The following is a 21,678-nucleotide window of genomic DNA, read 5'->3' on the forward strand; positions in this document are numbered from 1 at the left end:
AAGAAAAATGGCCACTTGGGCAAAGAATGAAGGCACATGGAAAGTTGCAGCTTAGGATGGAAATGGGGAGAGAAGCTGGAAAACATTAAAGAAAAAAAACTTCCCCCTTCTGTTCTCTATGGAAATTCTATTCAAAGCGCTTTGAGACTTGATAAGGCGCTACATCAAATGCAAGGATTATTATTATTGCTATAGTTGTCTACTGATTATAATGATAATAATAATAATAATAATAATAATCCTTGCATTTGATAGAGCCCCTTATCACATCTTCGGATTGGGTATAAATCCAATTTGCCATGTCCAGTAGTTATCTTTATTTTAAATGATAGTCTTATGACTACATATCCATGACAAATGATTCCTTGCTTTTGAAAGAAGCATCTTTCGGATGGGATAATTTCTTTGATAAGTTAGAAAGAATTATAATTGAAAGTACCTGAAGGTCTAATGGAGCTAATGTATCTAAATTGTCCTGCGAGACCAATGCACCCATATATTTTGCTTCATTAGATCTGATCCTACTCCGTCTCCATAAAGAGCTGCGAGCGTTATCTTATGAAGTGAAATGTGCTACCTAAGTGCAAGTGCAATCATACCTTGTGGAGTCCTGTAGCTTAGTGGTTAGAGCGCTCGCCTCGTAAGCAAGAGGACCTGGGGTTAATTCCCAGCAGGGCAAAATATTGGGCAAGCTTCCTTATTCCCCATACCTCTATTTATTTAGCAGTAAGTAGGAGCATGGTTGTTAATCGATTGGTGGATCGCTTTTTCGGGGGTAAAAACTCCTTCAAAATAAATAAAAATAATTTGGTCACTCAATCCACAGCTGTTTGTGGGACAATAGGCTATCGCATTTCACCCACAAAATATACAGTCAATTCACTTTACAGTATATTCTATGAAGTGCTTTGAGATGGTACGAAGATGTGATAAGGCGCTATATCATTGAATAGATTAATATTATAAAATAGTTTTAACATTATTGTTGATTCATTTGAGGTTTCTGTTAGTCTCTGCTTTGCTCAAACACCAGCTTTGCCTTGTTAAGACTTCCATATGAATAACCAGCAAAAATAAATCTGAACACTCATTCCTACATAAAATCTACACTTTTTTTCTCTGTATCAGATTCTAATTTGGGCCACAAGAGCTGAAGGGATTGCAATTCACAACACTTTGTTGTATATTCCAAAGTCTATTGCTGAAACCTCTCTAAATACTTTGATGCTACTATTGTGGCAACCAGAAGTTGTCTGGTTCATTGATGCCTTATGAAAGGGAAACTATTCTGGCAGAGGAAATATCCTTCCCTACCAAAAGCGGACCAAGGAATGAAGAAAACTATCCAACCGAGGAAAGAAAGCATGCTTGATAGGCATCCAAGTCGAAGAACTTGTGAGTTCTTCTTGGAAGTCAAGTGTGTAACCACATGAAAAAAAATCTACCAGACTCTCAAAAGGATCTTGATTTCATTTAACTGATGATACGACTGTAACTTTCCCTTTATTTCCCTACAGTGTTTTACAAATAATTCTCCAGTTTGCTTAAAGTGTTTTAGTTGTAAAAGATTTTTCAAATATATTTTAACTGTTACAGAAATCCATTTATGGTCTTGAAAAGTTAACATTTTTATATTTCTAGGTAATGTGTAGTTTATTTTTTCTTCACCAGCTTTCTCCTCTCTTTTTGTAAGGATTTTTGACTTATTTTTCCTTCTCCTGGGGTACAGTTCGAAAGGTGCTGGTGAATTGTCCGAGTTACATGTACGAAGTTAAACTTGAATGCCAGAAGGCTATACACTCTCTGGAACATCACATCCAAGCCCAAGATTGTTTTTACCTGGTATCTCCATAAACACCTGCCTCCAGAGGGGTCACGAGATAGTGATCATGAATAGGTGCCCTGGATGATCTTAGCCTCCTCAGTCTAGGTCACTCAGACCTATTGCAATGGCCCTTACTGCTGATTCTGAGATCAATTACCAGCATGGCGATCAAACTTGAGATCTTTCCTGACTGTAATGCTCAACTACTCACAGACTAAATGCACTGAGCCATTGAAGAAACGCCAATGTACAGTTTTGTTTAGAAAACATACAATTTGTTTTTCTTTTCCAAATTGTCTCCCTTCCCCCAATCTCTCCTGAAGGTATTTGCCTCCTTCTACTGAGGTACAGTTCAATGAGCACTTTACCCATTTGGCTTATTTTACACACCTCAGTCAGAAGCACACACAGTTGTTAGTTGTTCCAGATGGAGTCTTTTTCTGCTGAAGCCATTAATTGTTTCTCTTCATATGTAATATTCATTAGATATTAATGCTGCTGTAGTTTCAAATGAGAAATAAGAAACAGCACCAAGAAAAGTTTTGATTCATTTTCATAATTTATAAATAGTAAATTATTACATTATTAATGTATTCTTCCCAGCTTAAAAAACAGATTTAAAAATCTCCCATTTTATTTACTTTCCAACCACATTAACTCCCAATAGACATTGCACAGCAACAGAAATGTTTACTGATAATTGCATACTTACTAGAAAAATACACATTATTTAGAGACCAGCGCTCATAAAGTAATTTGCTATGCTTTATCTTTTCCATGTTATTGTCCATAACAATACAGCATTGAGATTTGACAAAATTGTATTGGCGAAGAAATCTTATGGAAAAATCATATTTTATAAGCCAAGGCTGCTGTGGAAAATCAGCACTTAAAAGGTTACTTATCATTGCACTAATATACTTTTCCCATGCTTAACATACTCGGTTTACTGACATTGCTCATCTGATTGCTGTTTCATATTTTCTATCCTAATCTTCTGTGATCCTGGTACTGCTCTCTCCTTAGAGGTTCTCTTTACTGATTAAATGAATCTGCTCAAAGCCCAGTTCCCAGGCTCTTTGATCTAATCTGATCTGATTTGATCTGATCGGTTCAGCAGGACATTGGGGAATTAACAATAAGCAGCTTTAACACAAGTGTTTAATAACTCAACACAATCTCCTTAGTGCAGAGCTGCTCATGTTCTCATACAGTCAACAGTTCGTGGTGTAACAGATTGGACATCCCTCTGAACCCAAGGAATTTCATGTGCTGTGAAACTAATCACTTCGAGTTCCTTCATAAATCACACAGAGCGGATTTTATCATCTAACAAATGAAAAAAAAACTTTCATCCACTGAGATAAAGACCTTGGAAAATTATAATCTAAATTCTGTCATCTTATTTATGAATTCTCTCATCTACTTAACTTTCACAAGCATGAAATAATGTAAGCGGGCTAAACCATGATGAACCCGACAGACCTCCATTGACCCTATTCGCCAATGTCATGAAAACAATAGGGTGTGGGTTAGGGAATTCATCGCTGATTTCCAATCAGCAATAAGTGAGGAGATGATGGCAAATAAAAACGGTGAAATTTAATAAATGGATGTACAAAGGGACAACATCTGTACTGTTAGTTTCTCTCTACCAACAGGATTATCAGCAGTCAGAGAAGTGTCATTTTGTATCAAATTTGAAAGGACATTTTCTGCAGGGAAAATATTCATTTGTGGGATAAAATTCCACCTGGATCTAGATCTACTCTATTGATGCAGTATTTCAAAGCGTACAAACATGTATCAAGTTCTTAAATATGGTATTGAATTTTGAAGCCGTTTTCTGTAAGCTCTTTTAAGATTTACAGAAAACAGGCCTCAAACTTAAAGCTGAATTCAAATATTTGCCCACTGAAATGTTACATTAATAGAGTAAACAATAACAGTAAATCCTTACATTTTATATAGCGACTTTCATGTCGGGAGGACATCTCAATTCACAGGATTTACTGTAGAGTGACTGTATTTTGTGGGTGAATACGCAAATCTACTCCTAGGCTGTTCCCAAATCTTATTTTCTTCTATTTTTATAAAGTAGGAACACAGAACAACATCTGATTTGTGATATATGCAAACCAAACTGTGCCTTCCAATTTAAGAAATTTGCAGCAAAATTTGCAGACAGCTCATTGTGAATTGCAAGTTGTGACAAAATCTGGAAATCAAAGTACCGGTGAGCAAAATGCCGACAGGAAACTTGGGGGGTGGGGGACACCGACAGAATTTCCGGAATGTCGCAAACTGAAAGTTACATATAACAGCCAATCCGGATTTGTGAATCACATAAATAGGCCTCAACAATGGGAATCATGTCAAATCATAAGAATTGTGCAAGTCACAAGAATGATAGATAGCTTGTGTCTCTCTTTTCCCTATAAAGCAACAGCAGAAACAATTTGAGAAATGCTTTATCGTGAAAGAATTCCCCTTTTAAAGTATGTTATTAGATTAATTAAAATTACTATGATTCTTCTTCTTTGAATGTTTTCTCCCCAAAGTAAGCCAGCAATTGAAATCATGATCAAACATGGTAACATTTTCATTGCTACTAGCCTTTTCTTTAATTTTCGCTGAAAAAATAGATCAAAATCTTGTAAAGTGACTTTGTTATGATGAATGATATGTTTTTACAGGATGTTTTATTTTTACATGTGTTCGTTTCACCATAAAATCTTCTATAGGCCAAGAACAACAGTGATGATTTATCTTTCTCATTATGCCTCCGAATAGATATGTAATGAGTCCGATGGCTGTGAAATACTGGATGCCTGAGATGCCCAAATCAGTCATTTTCACTTAACTCAGATAACAACCATAAAGGGAATATTTTATGTGATTTATTCAAAAAACAGTCTCTTCATTACTGCTGTGCTATACATTTTGCACACAGCTTGCATTAGAATGGAGGTGAGTATTGTATGTTACTGATGAAGAAGTACTGGTAGCAAGATAATAATAATTCTTGCATTTGATATAGCACCTTATCACATCATCGAAATGTCTCAAAGTGCATCACAGGATTTTACTGTAAAATGCATTTGTAACCAATACGACAGCCAATTCGCTCACAGCAATGCAGTGCATGACTAAGTTTACCTTAGTCCTGTAGCTTAGTGGTTAGAGCACTCGCCTTGCAAGCGAGATACTTGGGTTCAATTCCGGGCAGGGCGAAACCTTGGGCACGTTTCCTTACTCCACACGCCTAATAGTAATCCTTCCAAAACAAAACAATAATAAATTGGTCATTTTCAATCCACGACTGTTTGTGGGACACTGCTGTGCGCAATTGGCTGCTGCGTTTTGCCCACAAATAAACAGTCAATTCACTTTACAGTATATTCTGTGAAGCGCTTTGAGACGTTGAGAAGACGTGAAAAGCGCTATATCAAAAGCAAGGATTATTATTATTGGAGAATATTGACAGGACACCACTCCCTTCTGTTTTTAATAGGACTATGGGATCTTTAACATGTAGTTAACAGGTAGATGGGATTTCAGTTCAATATCCTTTCCAAAGGACAGCACCTCTGACAATGCAGCAATACTGAGTACTGAGTCAACCTTCTGATTCAAAGGTAAGAGTGCTAACAAGCGAGTCAGTCTGACACCTAAATGTTAGAAATCGTAGAATCAGGGACTCCCAGTACTATAATTCCCTGGAATAAAACATTAGGAAAAGTGGGAACATTAAATGGAAAATCACCTCATTGGATTTGTGCACATCCCTGGAGTTCAATTAACAAAATAGTATAGCCAGAGACCTGGGAAAAGGACAGATGATATTCTTGAGCAGGCAAAGAATATATATTTTTAATTTAAATTTGAATAAATATTGGTATCCATTTATCCATGTGCAGAAGTCACAACATTGCTCTAAAATTAATAGAATGACCTATGGGTGGTTATTTTTATCTATTCACTCGACCAATGCATTTGTTGATGTGGCTCTGGGCTATTCTGCTCCTTTTGTGAAGTTTAGCAAATTTGTTACCACATGCAGTGTATATAAATAACTATAATGCAATGTCATATGCGTAATTTGCATTTACATTTATAATACAATTTTATTTATAACTGTATTATAGTTTTGCATTACAACACATTTACTAAACTTTGCAAGTATGGCAACTGATGTGTCTTTCTAATGTGAGCATTTCTGTTAGGCTCTCTCCAATGTAACTAGGATATAATTAATTTGACCTACTTACTGAGAGTCAGAACAATCATATTTAAATGGATTGGCTGGAGCAACTGTTAATAGAAAGCCTGTGTTTAACTTAATCCTCTTGAGTAAGCTTGTCTGCCCCAGAATTATCAATGTTGTGGTGTCAATCGAAGTTACTGCTGGTTCCTGGCAAGCTGAGGTAATGTAAAATTTTCTCTTAGATAATAAGTCTTTGTCTCTAGTATAGGCAGTGGGCAACAGACAAACTGATGAATGGCTGTCAGGGTATCGCACAATGGAAACACTGTGGCTAGGATTTTGTTTTGTGCAGTCAATAAGGATTTATCGCCCACTGAAAGCAGTTACCACCCACCTGCCTTTGCCCTTAGAATGGTAAGCCAGTTTGATTCAAATATCTAAAATTTTCAATTGCAATGTTCAAGAATGTCTCAAATGGTGAATGCTGCCCACTTAAAAAACAGTAGCAGAGCAGACTGACCCAGCACAAAAATACAGGGTGAAGGAAGGAATATTTCTTTGCAACCTGCCTCTGGCTGCCATGAAAGCAGATGGTCAGCCCATTCCAAGTGGGGAAATGGGGAAACCACACCAGCTGTTCCACCACAGAAAAGAATGCTGCCATTAAAGACAACATAAGTAACCAGGTGAGAGTGTTTTTTTTCTTAAAACCATTCATTTATCATCAATTATAATTTTAATGGATAAATCAGGTACTAATTCTATCCACCCATTCCAGTTAACTGATCTCACCCACATGAATTGATGAAGCATTGCTTTATTCCTCAGTTGGGCATGTAGTAAAAAATGGGTTCACCAAGTGGTGAAGAGCATTATGGTATTGTATCATTAAGTACAAAATCCAGGCCACAAAATCCAGTACCGTGCTCTAACTTGTGGTAATTTGTAGCACGACATACAGTATTAATATAACTCTGAGTCCCAAAGAGGAAATCCCAGCAGTAAGTTAAACTGCTTGATGCCAATCTGTGGAGACTCCACAATCTAATTCTGGAAGTGATGGTACAGGATTAATAGAATCCTATGGGTCCTGTGGGTCAGAGTGACAGACTTCCGTTTAGCAGCAAGATCTCCTACATCTGAATTGGAGTCTATAATAATGACTCATGTTATGGATATCAGCAACTTGGATCCTATTATCAAGATAGCTGTAAATGCCTGGCATTGAACCAGGATTATGTCTGACTTACAGAGCTCTGGTGAATTTAGGATATACAGTTTCTAAGTAAAATATCAATTGATTTCTTCCTTTAATTGTACCTCAAGTTTTTTCTCTTCCTCTCTTAAGGGAACTGACTCTTTTTGGGAATAAGTAACCCCTATTACATTCCCCAAACTACTATCCTTAAATTTGAATGCAGACTGCCAACAAACCAAGTTAACATAAAGAGCACCACAGCCGAGTCCAATCCTGTTAATGTCCATACATATGGGCTTTCCAACAGATGTGATTAGATGTTGATCAGAAGGTGGAATCCTACAGATCATTCCATTCTTTGCATTAATAAGACATGAGGAAAACAAACTTCACAAAGAAACACCTTTGGATAGAGGTCAAAATGCTCGACTTACAAATAGAATTGCTTGTATTGTTTAGATATTCGCAGGATATATAAATTCAACCACTGAGTGAATGGAAACCATAAGACTGATGAGAAAAGCTGTTGCAAAATGATAGGAAAAATAACAGGAGAATAAGTATATGACAAAGTCATTTGACATATGTTGTGGGAACCATTTCGGCCAAAGGCTTACATCAGGTTTTGAAGAAAAGTCTAAAATTGGTCATGAATACTTTCTTCCCTTCCGAGAATCGGTTTTCAGTTTCATCATTTGCTGAACTGGAAGGAAGGAAAGAAGGAAGGAAGGAATTAAATGTAAGTCTTGCAAAGGGATCTAGAAAACAAGAATTTGAGCAGGCATTGAAAATTAGAAGGTTTAAGTAAATCCTCTTTGGAAAGGACACAAGGAAGGAAAGGGCGAAATGTTCTTGAAAGTGTTGCATCTGCAACAACCTATCAATCTGGAATGACTTCCTGCAGAACAAGGAGAGACACAATTGCACAATATCATTGGAACTCAACATATTATGGGCATGAATCAATAACCAACAATTTTGTCACAGCTTATCCAAACATCTTTTCTTATCACCCTCTGCTCATGATGAAGCAAAAACCAAGGAGACAATGAAACCACAAAGGGCACGGGGAATAGGAAAATAAAATACATTATTTTAAAAAACTCTGAACTGAAAGTCTGGAAGCTGACTGAAAACAATTTTTAAAGCAAAAGAACAACAATAATAATAATCCTTGCATTTGATATAGTGCTTTTTGACATCTCAAAGCGCTTCACAGAATATGCTGTAAAGTGAATTGACTGTATATTTGTGGGCAAACGCGGCAGCCAATTGCGCATAGCAGCGTCCCACAAACAGTCGTGGATAGAAAATGACCAATTTATTATTGTTTTTTGGATGGATTATTATCAGGCGTGTGGAGTAACAAAACTTGCCCAAGGTTTCGCCCTGCCTGGAATTGAACTCAGCTGTCTCGCTTGCAAGGCGAGTGCTCTAACCACTGAGCTACAGGACTCCACTAGCAATAAATGCAATAATAATCCTTGCATTTGATATAGCGCCTTATCATGACTTCAAGACGTCTCAATCTGCTTCACAAAATATATTGGAAAGTAAATTGACTGTGTATTTTGTGGCTGAAATTATTTGAGGTCAAGAGACTCGGATATCTTCCTTCAAATACTACAGGGACAAATGCGGCAAAGAGGGAACTACTGGCTTGACGTTCCATCTGTGGCTGAACAGAAACAACTAAACCTACCAGCTAATTTGTGTACATGGAGAACAGGAATAAACAAATATACCAAGAAAGAATAGAAATGTTTGCTTAAAAGATCTGGTGCCTAATGATCACTTGCACCCAGAAGACTTGAGTTGAACAATGCACACTGTGGCAGGATACAGTACAACATGTTTTTTTAGACCAGAAGAGTAAAGGGTTGTAAGAACTGGAAACAAACTTGACTGGGTGCTATAATGGAAAAAGGTACCGTGGTTCTAATGCCCCAGCAGCTGTGTGAAGGGCTATAAGAGGTCCTCCCGATGTGAAAGGCACTACATAAATGTAAATTGTTTTTGTTGTTGTAGTTCTAGGTATTATGGAAAGATGTGAACAAATGTGTACTGAATGGACCTTGGTCTTTTTTTTCTAGTGTTTCCTACATTCCTATGACTCTCCTTCCTCCATCTCCCCAACAAATTTGCCCATCTTCCATCTCCTTAAGAAAATCCCAAGGATAAATGATATCCCTAGCACTTTGTTTAGAGCTCGGGCAATGCCCACATACCTAGTTTATAATATTATTTATTATATATTATTTATAATATTTATTATACCTTGTTTAAACTGCTGACACGGCAATGTCCATTGATTGGACTTCCAGGTCACAGATCACCACTATTAACTGCCAATGGGATATTGGCTTTACTAAAACACAAACATGTGGAGGTAAGCAGGGTCTCCTTGGTCACCTGAACTGGCAAAAGGTGACATGTTTGACAGCAGGATGTCGGAAGAGCGCCAGCCTTCTATGTCAGTCTCAGTAGTCTGGTTTCTGAGCCAGGTGTGTCTGCAGTATTCCGGGGCACTGTTGATGACAGTTCAGCCAGCCTGGCTTATCGGCAAAACTTGGAAGAGCAGATCAGTCACTGGGGAATCCTCCTACTCAGCTCCTGTTAACACTGCAAGCCAAAGCCCTAAAGGGAAGGGTGGCCCTAGCTGGACAGGCAGCGGAAAAGCTTGCCAGACAGCAATATCAATGGTGAGCTATGTGGTCTTAGTTGATTAAACTCCAGCACTACCACAGTCACAGAAAAATACTCAGTCAATCCATTTTACAATATATTCTGTGAAGCATTTTGAGACGATTCAATGACATGATAAGGCGCTATATCAAATGCAAGGATTATTATATAGTTATATAAGGGATTATATTGTTATATATATATATGTTATGGAAGGGATGAAGAAAACTCAATGCATTGAAGAAGGCATTCATACCAAAGGTCTACAAAGCAAAAGCAAAAATGTGGCTATGCCGTTTGAAAATAAATTGCTTCCTCCAGCTAAAAGAAAAGTGTTCACACTCTTCAGCCTCAGGAATGAGAGAAGAGCATATTTCCTCAGCCTCTGGATTCGGGCATGTTATTATTTTACATTACGCATCACATCACTTCACTTAGTATTTAAGAACCAGATGTTTTGTAGACTGTTATGACACCGATGCCAAAAACACATTGGGGAGCATATTAAAACAAATATATAATGTTCCTTTTCCACTTTGATCTGCATTCCATAAAGTTTTGTAAACAAATATATAGCTCAATCCCTTACGCAGTCACTTTAAAAGAAAAATAGAATCCCTGACGATCTTTTTGTTAAAGCTCTGAAAGATGGAATAGATATGGGAATGATGGAAATTTAGGGTGAATTTCAGAATGGTGTGATTTAAGGATGGGTTTTAATATTGAATATTTATAATATTGAAAATAATGAGGTGAAAAGATGATTGATTTATTACGAATCCATTTCAGTTTTGCTTTTATCCCCTTTGTTGTGCAATGATATTTTGCTCAGCTCTGTGCAACTTAGCTACAGGCACCTTTTTTAAGATAGGATGATTCATTTAATGACACATTATATTCTTACGGTATTCAAATGATTCAATGTTCAGTACCTTGCAATTGTATCATGATTGCATGGAAGTTTGATTGTGCAATGATGAAGTTCAATTGTTGCATCTGTTCATCTTTGTGCAACATTCATTTTTGGAATAAAAACTACTGTATGTTTTGTTAAAAAAAACAGGCGATGTGTAGTTCAAAATGGGAGACTTCATTAATCGTACTCTCATTTCTATACACATCCCAAACACAGTCATTCCTCAAACAAAGACACTATTGTTGTACGTGAAGAGAGATTCGACATGAGGGGGAAGAGAAGGGGATGGAGATCATTGGCTTTGTGCAGATCCATTCAAGATCTTACAGGTGTAACATAGCTGACACAATGGAAAGGTGTTACTTCACTTATAAGGATCTGCCACAGTGCCACATCTCAAGAGCAATCAAAGGCAAGGTTAACCTTTCATTTTAACCTTTCATTTTTACTAAGCAAAAGTATGGGTATAGTTTATTTAATTATTTTTATTAAGGAATATAGGAATGCCCCCCAAAAAAACAGATTCATTTTTATTTAAAAATCATGCTACTCTATCTCTTATATGTCAATTCAATTATTTGCCAAATAATAATCTGTATATTTGATACAACACCTCGAGTGTTGAAAAGTGTTTTACAGGTAATTGCTGTCAAGTTTAATGACTGTGTATTTAGGCAGACACTGAAGCCACTTATCACACAGCAATGTCTCACAAATAGCTCTTTTCTTTTCAAATAGTGTCATGGGATCTTTAACATCCATCTGAACAGGCTGTCAGGACCTTGGTTTAACACCTTACTGAAGGAACTGCAGCTTTGCCTCTTCTGCTCAGACTCAGTGCTTCAACAAATGGCAAGGCCCTAAATGCTCCCTTCCCCCTCATTTTCCTGGCTCAATCACACCCAGCAAGGAAACGTGGATTCTTCCATCAGGAAAGGTGCACTCCTCCAATGCAATAGGAGGCACTCTTATGGGCGATTGGTAAATCACCACCTCCTTTGTCTGCTTCCCTTCCCCACCCCACCCCCACCTGAGATCTCAGTCTAACTGGCAGACTTACGCTAATGTGCTGCCCCCCCACCAACTGACTCCACTGTACTTCCAGCAGGAGCATCCTCTCCATGATCCCCATCAATGCATTTTGAACGCAAAAAGTGATACAAAATAGTTGATATGTTATTTTCAGCACTTCCAAACCTTAACGGTTGGTTTAATCAATAATTTCCTACTGTGTTTGTTTGCTGATGTATCACACTTGTGAACTTCAGTGAAAAAATATAACTTGGCTATAGCTGTGTCAAAAGTAGTTTTAATGGCAAAATGACCATTTAGTGTAGGTGCTAAATAGACAAACAACAACAACAACAACAAGATTCCATTTATAGAGCGCCTTTCACGTCGGGAGGACGTCCCAAGGCGCTGTACAGTTGGGTCAGGACCGAGCAAGCTGATAATGGACAAATTGGATATATGACGAGTAGCTTAGGATATGACAGTTTATTTTCTATGAGTGGGTTGACTTAATAATTCATGTACAGTGGAGACACAAGCGAATTATTGTCAGAGCCAAAAGTGGAACATGGATCCCATCCTATGGATTCTCATCATGCATTTTTTGATCATAGCACAATGAAATTGATAAAAGATGTGAATTTTATGTTTCCAAGCATTCTCCTTTTACACTTCCTTTCATAAAATCAGGGACACATGTAGTATGTTCTATGCACAAGTGTAGCCTCTGGTATTTCATCCAAGTGGCCATGTGTTATCTGTGAGCCTGAACAGTGAGTGCAGGTGGGCTACTTGATATGAGTAACCCATCACTCTCAAACTTCATCTCATCTTGGCCCAACATACAATTCACCAGAAGTTACTTCAAAGTTGCCATAGATTGGAAACTTGGTAATTTTTTCCCTTCTCCACCACAGGGCCACTGAAGACAATGTAATGTACTGCTCCCCAATCTCCCCCCATCAACTACATCTGAGATTGGCTAACTCATCACAGACAAAACATTGAATCCTTGCTGATTTGTATGGCTTAGTAATAAATCCTGCAGTCTATTTACACATGGAGCCACCGGAGCAGTGTAAATATTTTAAGGTGAAACTAAAGAATCAATTAGACAGGATTTTCAGTGATTTTTTTTATTGCCATCCTACTCATCTGTTCTGAGTTGTGATATGATTTCCAAGAAACATAAAATGTATTGCACAAAGATTATGCCATTCCATGTGATACTACAAAGGACTATTGCATTCCCATCACTTTAAAAGAATTATAGTGATTCAGGAAATATTGGTTTCAGAGTTCTGAATGTAGTTTTTTAGAAGGAGAATTCCTGATCTCTAATATACCAGTAAAGGGGTTGTACATTAGAGACTAGACATTTCCCCACAGAAAACCAATGGGTGAGTCACCAAGCAGCCATTGATACAAACCTGGGATCTGGATTGCCTATCCCTGAGTCAGGGAAAGGATATGGGAGAGGGATAAAAATATGTACTAATACTAATGTGTAATTTGGGGATATGATGAAAAAAATGTTAATTTTGTTTGAAATTTTTTTGTGAAGTGATAGTGCTTACCACTTCCCATTGAGAGGGAAAGAGATCAGGGCCCCTGATGGATGGTGTCTGTCCTCAGATTAAAGAGATATGAGGAGGTAGAGGATAATGGTCTCACCCCTCACTTCTTGTCTTGTTTTGTCCTCACCTCTGTAGTATTTGGTGCTCAATCACATGCAATACTATCATCTACCTTGTCCTTGGGGTGTCTTCATCTGTGTGGTATTTTCGAGTTCCATTGTACTCAGCCTTCTGCGACCTTGTCCTCTGCCTCCTCTGTCCTCCTCGTCATCCTCTTCACGTGCTGGCTTCCATCTTGAGATTGCCATTTCCTACTGGAATCAGGATTCATATACAGTAGACTTGTTCAGATGGAAATTATCACTACATTGCAGTGTTTAACTCAGAGTCAGAGCCACATTCTGAGAATGAGTTCTGATACACCCTGTTCCAGCCATTTGATGTTGAGCCTGCCAGAGACAAACACTCAAAAAGTAGAATACCACATCATTCTGGCCCCAGCTTTAGCATTTCCATAAGTGTCCTGGCACAAAAACAATACACAAACACCATTCCAGACCCATTTACTCTAGTACTATTTGTCCACTGGATTTTCAACCCCACGTAGCATAGAACAGTTCATCAAAACAAGACAAGAAATGTTTAAATGAGATTGTGCAAAAAAAATGGTTCTTTGAAAGACAAATCAATGGAAATGAACCAATTTTGCATACACACATAACAATAACAATTCTTGAATTTTATATAGTTGGTTGATATTACTGCATCAAAGCATCTCCAAACATTTTTAAATATGGTTGTTTTTGACCATGCAAATAAAAGAATTATGCAATAAAAAACACTTCCTAAAAAAGTATCAATTTTAAAAATGGTTAGTTACAAATTGTAAATACTTTCACAGTCGTCTCCTTTTTATCAATAACATAAACAGTAAATTATATTATAATTGTCATGCTGCACATCAATAAACAACTTTTGCTTTATATTTAAAAATTATATGTGATAATTTCATCTCAGTTGGAAGAGGACAAAATAAAAAATTGTAACAGATGTTAAAGTAAATAAAGATTTCTCATAAACAAAATGTTTATATTAACTTTGGCAAGTTAATTGTATATTTCTGTTTAATTTGTTCTGCATCACTCTCTTTATTAATATTTAGATTGCTTTTAAGAAGGAGCAAACAAAGTTAAACATTGTTCACTAAAAGACTATTTGCGATGAAATGTCAGATAATACAATATAGCAGGAGGTACTCCAATGTGCTAAGCACAAACTGATTCTAGTTATAGAGAACGTTATATTTTGGAAGTTAATTCTGTGCAGAACAGAATAGCCGCTACTGATTTTAAACCAGTCCTAGATTTAAAGGTGACTCCAGAGGACAATCATGTTCACTGAGAATTATAAAAGTTGCCTCCAGCTTCTCAGATATGTTATTGTGCTGTAGAACTCAATATTCATATCCTTACACCTGTGACAGCGAAAAAATGCAGAGATCAGCAGACTCTCCAGCAGTTTCTTTCTCTTATAATTGTAATTCAGTTAAACAACTGAACATCTGCATTAGAAATGACCAGATTTCACCTTGAATGCCTTCTCTGTTTACACAGTAAACATGTAAATTTACACTGCATTGCACACAGTGTCATTGAGGTTTGATACAGAGACTTACTTAATTACGCAATTGAAGTGTTTATAATGTGCGCAAGCTGGATAAATGGGCAGAACAAAGTCATGTGAATGGCAAATTCCAGTGAAGGAATGTGTCTATTATGAGTTTGCACGTTTATCACATTTTAAATATATTCTCAGATGCAATATAAATAAGGTCCCAGCACTGCATCCAGAAGCATTAATAGCTCCTCCAATACATATGTGTGGATGGTATGAATTGCTTTTTGTCTGTCTGTTCCCTGATCCATCCAGGATTCTCCAGTAATTCACCCAAGTGGTATTCCTTCACATGTGAGCTAACAGTTGGATTTATTTTATACTGATTGCTAACAGTGGGATTTATTTTATACAAATTATGATTATTCTACTACATTTTTGTAAGGGGAAAAGGGGTCAGTGTGAGATAGACCACAATGAGTGGCAGCAAACTATGTGACCCAAAACAGCCAAACCTCATCATCCTGTTCTCCACACTTGAACGCATTCCTGCTGGGTTACTGGATAGAGATCAGGATGTGATTTTAGGCTGTTTTATCTTTCTAATTCAACATTTGTACTCAAAAGTACTATCAGGAGAAATTATTCATAATATACTTGTTGTGCCAGGAAGACATTTTCCAATCTTCTCCTTGCTTCCTTTCAACCTGAAAATTATTTGTAAATTCACTATTATTCTCAAACAAACTGCATAACCAGATTCTGGTGGCAAAAAAAACCCCTCTTGTTTTCATTGCTAGTTGACTTGACACTTGTTCCATTAATAGTGGCTGCTTATCCTATTTAACAGGTGGTGTTATCTTCGTGTGAAGTTTTCTAGTTAGGCTCAGTCCCCAGGGGGAACATTTGTACTTCAGTTTGTTGCAATGCCCTGTATATAGTTCTTCCAAGAACCTTTACACTGATAGCTAAAACTCTCAAAATACAGATAGCATCACATACTTGATAAAATCATTACATGCATAGTGTTTTCCAATTGTTATGCAAGACATTTTGAACTAAAAAATGTGGTATGCAATGTGAAAATTATCATGTCACATACCGTACTTTCCTCCCTTCATTCAGTAGACACCACTCCCTTCAATGACAAAAATAGTTGGAAGTTGAGGAATGTGTCTAAAGAATGATTGCGGAGCCTTTGTATAGACAATTTATTTGGAATGACAAAGGATTTGTCATTCTCTGAAATACGGCAATATTAATTGCAGAGGAAGGTCCACTGGAGTATAATAAATATTATAATAATGCTTGTACTTGATATAGCACCTTATCACGAAGTTGAGATGTCTCAAAGCGCTTCACAGGATATACTGTGAAATGTAATGACTGCATTATTTGTGGGCGAACACAGCTGCCAATTTGTGTACAGTAATGTCCCACAAACAGCTATGGAGCGACCAATTTTATTTGAGGGATTGTTGGCGAGGACACTGGAAGAAACTCCCTTCTCTTTTTGAATAGTGCCACGGGATCTTTAACGTCCATCTGAACAACCAGGCAAGACATCGGTTTAATGTCTCATCCGAAGGACGAGATATAATTATATCTGTTGGAGTCACCCAATGTTATCTTTATGTTCAATTTAGATTTTAATTTTGAAACTTTTTTTTAAAAAGAAATGTGCAGGGTCAAACATTTTAACTCCATTGCATCAGTGCATAATCCTTTATTTACAAGGATGCTGAAAGTCTATTGTGTGACTCATTTAAAAGGAAGTGGCTGGTTTTGCAATATACGTGTTTATGGCTATAGATCACATATGACCTTGGCATAACATCCAACTGTTAATGAGGCATCTGGCATTTTTACTCGATGAAATCGATTAACCTATTTTATAGTCAAACCCTGTTATTGGGACTGACAGTACAGCTTCTCTTATCAGGAGTTCATGTTATCTAGGTTTGATCTCATTTACTGAGTATAATGCAGCTTTTGCCAGGAGAACAGACAAAAGCGTCTTAGAAGGAACGCTCTGAAATAACTGAGTTCTAACCCTGCCAATCAGAGTATTATTTCTCAGTAAAAACCCTCTCTTCCTATTAGCCAATCCCATTATAATCCTGGTTCAGTGTCACATTGGAAAATTCAATGATGATGCAAGTAGTAGTTAACCAAGTCTGATAATAAAAATCTTAAAAAAAAGGTTAACAGAGCTAAAGTGGATCATTAAAAATAAACACTTGGCAAGTGTGCTCATGACAGTATACCATTCACCACAACTGAATGATTATGAACAAGCCAAGATCAATTCTCACAGTTTATGACATTATCCAAAACCCTTGAGCATGTTATTGTCTTGTACCAACATTTCCAGGCATTGTTTATTCCTGTGTAAAGAGCTTCAACTTTATCACTGTTCACAACTTATACTTTTTCAATATTTCATTGCCCTATAAGGCTTCATAATGTAAATAATAGTAACATACCCCCTTCCCAATTTTTTTTTGGGGGCGTGGGGGTCGGAGGTGGTGAGGGAATCATCCTTCACAATTACACCAGACCTCTTTTTTTTATTGAGCATGAAGTATAAAACGTTTAACCTTTTCAAGTGACAGTTAACGATGAGTCGATGGTTTGAGCGGAGAAGGTGCTTGTATTAATGGAGATCAACTGTGTGGAAGAGGCTAAAAACGCATAGCGTTAAAATTTATAAAATGAAACCAGTTGAATCATATTAAAATAAATCATATTAAACAAAATACAGTCAATTCACTTTATAATATATTCCGTGAAGGGCTTTGAGACATCACAACGATGTGATCAGATGCTGTATCAAATGCACGGATTATTATTAATAATAAATAAAGGCAGTGAAGGTCCTTTGTGTGGTCCAGAGCCTATCTGTACAAGTCTCAGAATTTCAGCTCATTTGGTAGGTTCCTGTGTGCAACGAAGCGCTGTCGAGCCTCTGGAGAACATCACCCCCCGGGAGGGGGGAGTTCCAAAGAGCGAAAAAAGTGAAGACAAATCGCTGACTCCCAATGCGGAGTATATCCTATGGAGGAGAAGAAAATCCATTTTGAACGTGGGTTTCGCCTTAAAAGATTATTAATTAGCTATACCTCACGTGAAGGTTTCTTTGCCTGAGCTAATGATCCGGCACCAGCTGTAAATAAACAGTACAAACAGATTTAATGAACGCGGAGAGAGAACCCCCCGACATAATACCTGCGAAGCATCTGGATGCAATTTTCTAGTAATGCGGCGAAATGAAACCAGACGCGCGCGGCTTTGATGTGCGCCTTCAACAAAGACACGTCGCTGTGTTCGCGCGGGTTCGGGGCGCGTTAAGACCTCTTTTGCACTGAGAAGGTACTTAGCGGTTCGGTTCCGCATCTGCTTTTTGCATCGGGGTCGGGAGGGCAGTACACGACAAAGTTCCTTTTTTGGGGGGTTTTATTTTTTTAAATAGTTTTTAAAATATATTCATCGCCTATACCCCCCCCCAACACACCCCACCCTCCACACACACACACACACTCCCTACATCAACACCCCATCTGAGGAGAACGCATTGATTGCAATAATGCTTATATATATATATATATATGTATGTACGTATATCATTTTTTTTAATAAATCATATATCGTCTCCTCAAAGCCGGGAAAATACATATACGTTTCCACAGTCATAAATCATGGTGCGAAGTAACGGGCCAACAGGGGGGGGGGGGGGGAAGGGACTCCTCCAGCGAGTGCGAAAATAACACACAAAAAAAAACTCCTCGTGAGATGGTGCATTTCCACACGGTCATCGTAATTAGTTAACATTCCTCGTCTGGCTTGTGTTTGAGTGGTGGGTGGGACGGCGTGTTGCTGTGTGACTGTGTGTGTGTGTGTTTGCTCCACAGCCCCACGTTACTTTGATTGACAGGGCCGAGAGCGCGCGCCATTGTCACTCCGTGTCTAAGTGACGTCTCAGCCTCTTCATTCCGCCGACCCGGGAGGGGCGGGGCAGACAGGCGCCGACACGCCCAGCCCACCGCGGCCGCTCCCCTCCCCCTCCCCCATTGGCCCGCTGTCCCGTCCATCAACGCCGGGCGCCCGCTGGCTGACGTCTCCGCCCCCCCCCCGCCCCCCCCCCCCCGCCTGGATCCAGACAGACAGCCCGACCGAGCGCGGAGCCTCTCTCCCCGGTTGCGCGGCGACGTCACAGTCCCATTTGGGAGATTGACAGGCCGCCAGCCCCCGCCCCCTTGCCCGGCCCTGGCCGCCGCCGCCGCCGCCGCCGCCGGGCTCCCTGATTGGCCGGGCTGCGCGGGGCCGACGTCACGGCCCCACGTGCGGCCCGGGCCGTGATTGGCCGAGAGCGGGAGAGGGGGAGAGAGCCCGGACTGCGCGTGTCTAAATTTGGTTAGTTATCAGTCTGAGGGAGAGGGGGGGGCGGGGGGACAGAGAGGGAGAAACCGCGTGTTAATGTAACCAGTGTGTGTGTGTGTGGGGGGAGAGAGAGAGAGAGAAACTGCTACATTGTTTCCCATTGTATTAATTATTATATCCCTTAAAACTTCGTGCATTACAGACAGACACACACACACACGGTGTCTGCGTTACACACACACACACACGCGCGCACACGCTGTGCCTGTGTGTCGGGGCTTTCTTCTTCTTCTTTCTTTTTTTTTAAAAAAAATCCCCGACCGTGGATGTTTCTGCAAGCAACGGAAAGGAAAAGAGGGGGAGGAGAGAGGGAGAGAAGAGAAGAAGAAACCCAAGAAGATTTCCTGGGGCGCCGCGCGAATTCCGCCTCGTTGTCCGCAAAAGTGGCAGCTGCTTTTTCCTGCTCCCGCTCCCGCAAGGTTTTGCTGCTCGCGAAAGAGTCGAGCGAGGAGTTGAGCTGGGACAGCGGAATCTCGCAGCGTGTCTCCTGCTTTATGTAAATATATATATATATTTATCTATAACAGAAGGATCCTTTTTTTTTTGCAGCCAGTGTCGGAAGATGCTCGTCTGATATCTATAGAGAGAGAGGGAGGGAGAGGGAGAGGGAGGTGTGTGCATTGGAAAGGGCTTTTTTTTTACTTAATGTGCGTTTCTTCAAGGAAATCCAGCGAGCATTGAGCAGCGGAGCCGAGCGAGCGGTCCCGGAGCGAGCGATGTTTCCCCAGAGCAGACATCCCGTAAGTAAAGGCGAGGAAAACCATCGCCCTCTCTTTGTGTCTTGGGACTTTATGGGGGGGTGGCATTCGGGGAGGGGGAGAGAGAGAGAGAGAGAAAGAGGGAGAGGGAGAGAGAGAAAGAGGGAGAGGGAGAGAGAGAAAGAGGGAGAGAGAGAGAGGGAGAGGGGGAGAGAGAAGGGGAAGGGGTTAAAAGTGTGAATTTCTTTTGCTTTTTTAAATTCCTCCCTCTCTCCCCCCAAAAAATATGTACCAAAACAGCAGAGACGAGGCAGCATCTCTCTCTCTCTCTTTTTATGTAAAACATAGCTATAATCCCGAGTTTGAGGACCCGAGTTCGAGTCGACCTCTCCACACAGTTGTATTTCCACTCGAGCGCACGTTTTTTTTTGTGTGTGTGTGGGGGTCTGTGTGTGTGTGTGTGTGGGGGGGGGTCTGTGTGTGTGGGGGGTGTGTGTGTGTGTGTGTGGGGGGGGGTCTGTGTGTGTGTGTGGGGGGTCTGTGTGTGTGTGGGGGGGTCTGTGTGTGTGTGTGGGGGGGGGTCTGTGTGGGGGTGGGGGGGGTGTGTGGGGGGTCGGTGTGTGTGTGTGTGGGGGGGTCGGTGTGTGTTAGTGTGTGTGGGGGGGGTCTGTGCGTGTGTGTGTGTGTGGGGGGGTCTGTGTGTGTGTGTGGGGGGGGGGGGTCTGTGTGTGTGTGTGTGTGGGGGGGGGTCTGTGTGTGTGTGTGGGGGGGTCTGTGTGTGTGTGTGGGGGGGTCTGTGTGTGTGTGGGGGGGTCTGTGTGTGTGTGTGTGGGGGGGGTCTGTGTGTGTGTGGGGGGGGTCTGTGTGTGTGTGTGTGTGTGTGTGTGTGGGGGGGGGTCTGTGTGAGGGGGGGGGGGGGGGAGCGGTTTAACTTTTGCTTCAAACGGTATCGGCCGAAAGTCTCCGAAAGTTGAGAGAAAATGTCCCGGTGTCCGTCCTCCGGTCCCTCCGCGGGACCCCCGGAAGGTCCCAGTGGTCAGCGGCTCCCGCGCGGGGGCGGTGCGGTGCGGGTGCGGTGCGGGTGACCTTTGCCGTCAGTCCGTCCGCGCGCCGCCGTCTTCCCGTCTCATGTGCAATTGTTTTTCGGTGTTTTATCTCTGGAATAGCGGTGTCGGGGGGACGGGGGCGATCGCTCGGGGTCTGTGGTTGCATTTAATTTGGGTGTTTTTTCACCCCTCCCCCCCCCCCCCACCCCCCGGTTTCTCCAGACGCCGCACCAGGCAGCAGCGCAGCCCTTCAAGTTCACCATCCCCGAGTCGCTGGACCGGATTAAAGAGGAGTTCCAGTTCCTGCAGGCGCAGTACCACAGGTGAAGCAAAGCCGCCCGTCTGTCTGTCTGTCTCTCTGTCTGTCTGTCTGTCTGCTCGGGGAAGGTGTTTATTTTGTGCCGGTGCAGCCCCAGTCACCAGTGTTGTTGGTTTGTCTGCGGTAGGTGGGCAGGGCAGGC

At 40.3% G+C, this 21,678-nt stretch overlaps 1 protein-coding gene and 1 non-coding gene across 6 annotated transcripts in view; both read left to right on the top strand.

Annotated features, from left to right (window-relative positions):
- The first annotated feature begins 606 nt into the window (after nt 1-606).
- trnat-cgu lies at nt 607-679 on the top strand. The gene has a single exon. It is a non-coding gene; the product is annotated as a tRNA-Thr (tRNA).
- Nucleotides 680-19,429: 18,750 nt separating this feature from the next.
- LOC103186087 (TLE family member 1, transcriptional corepressor) overlaps nt 19,430-21,678 on the top strand; it is a 72,683-nt gene continuing 70,434 nt past the window's right edge. For 4 of the 5 annotated variants that reach the window (XM_007904911.2, XM_007904913.2, XM_007904914.2 and 1 more), the window contains exons 1-3: nt 19,681-19,969; nt 20,136-20,213; nt 21,440-21,540. In XM_007904911.2, coding sequence (XP_007903102.1) covers nt 20,190-20,213; nt 21,440-21,540 — 125 coding nt within the window. In that variant the 5' untranslated portion in view covers nt 19,681-19,969; nt 20,136-20,189. Of the gene's footprint in view, nt 19,447-19,680; nt 19,970-20,135; nt 20,214-21,439; nt 21,541-21,678 lie in introns of those variants that run through there. The other variant, XM_007904912.2, reaches the window with a different exon arrangement.

This window comes from Callorhinchus milii, unplaced genomic scaffold (assembly GCF_018977255.1).
Source record: "Callorhinchus milii isolate IMCB2004 unplaced genomic scaffold, IMCB_Cmil_1.0 Scaffold1, whole genome shotgun sequence".
Classification (NCBI taxonomy): Eukaryota; Metazoa; Chordata; class Chondrichthyes; order Chimaeriformes; family Callorhinchidae; genus Callorhinchus; species Callorhinchus milii.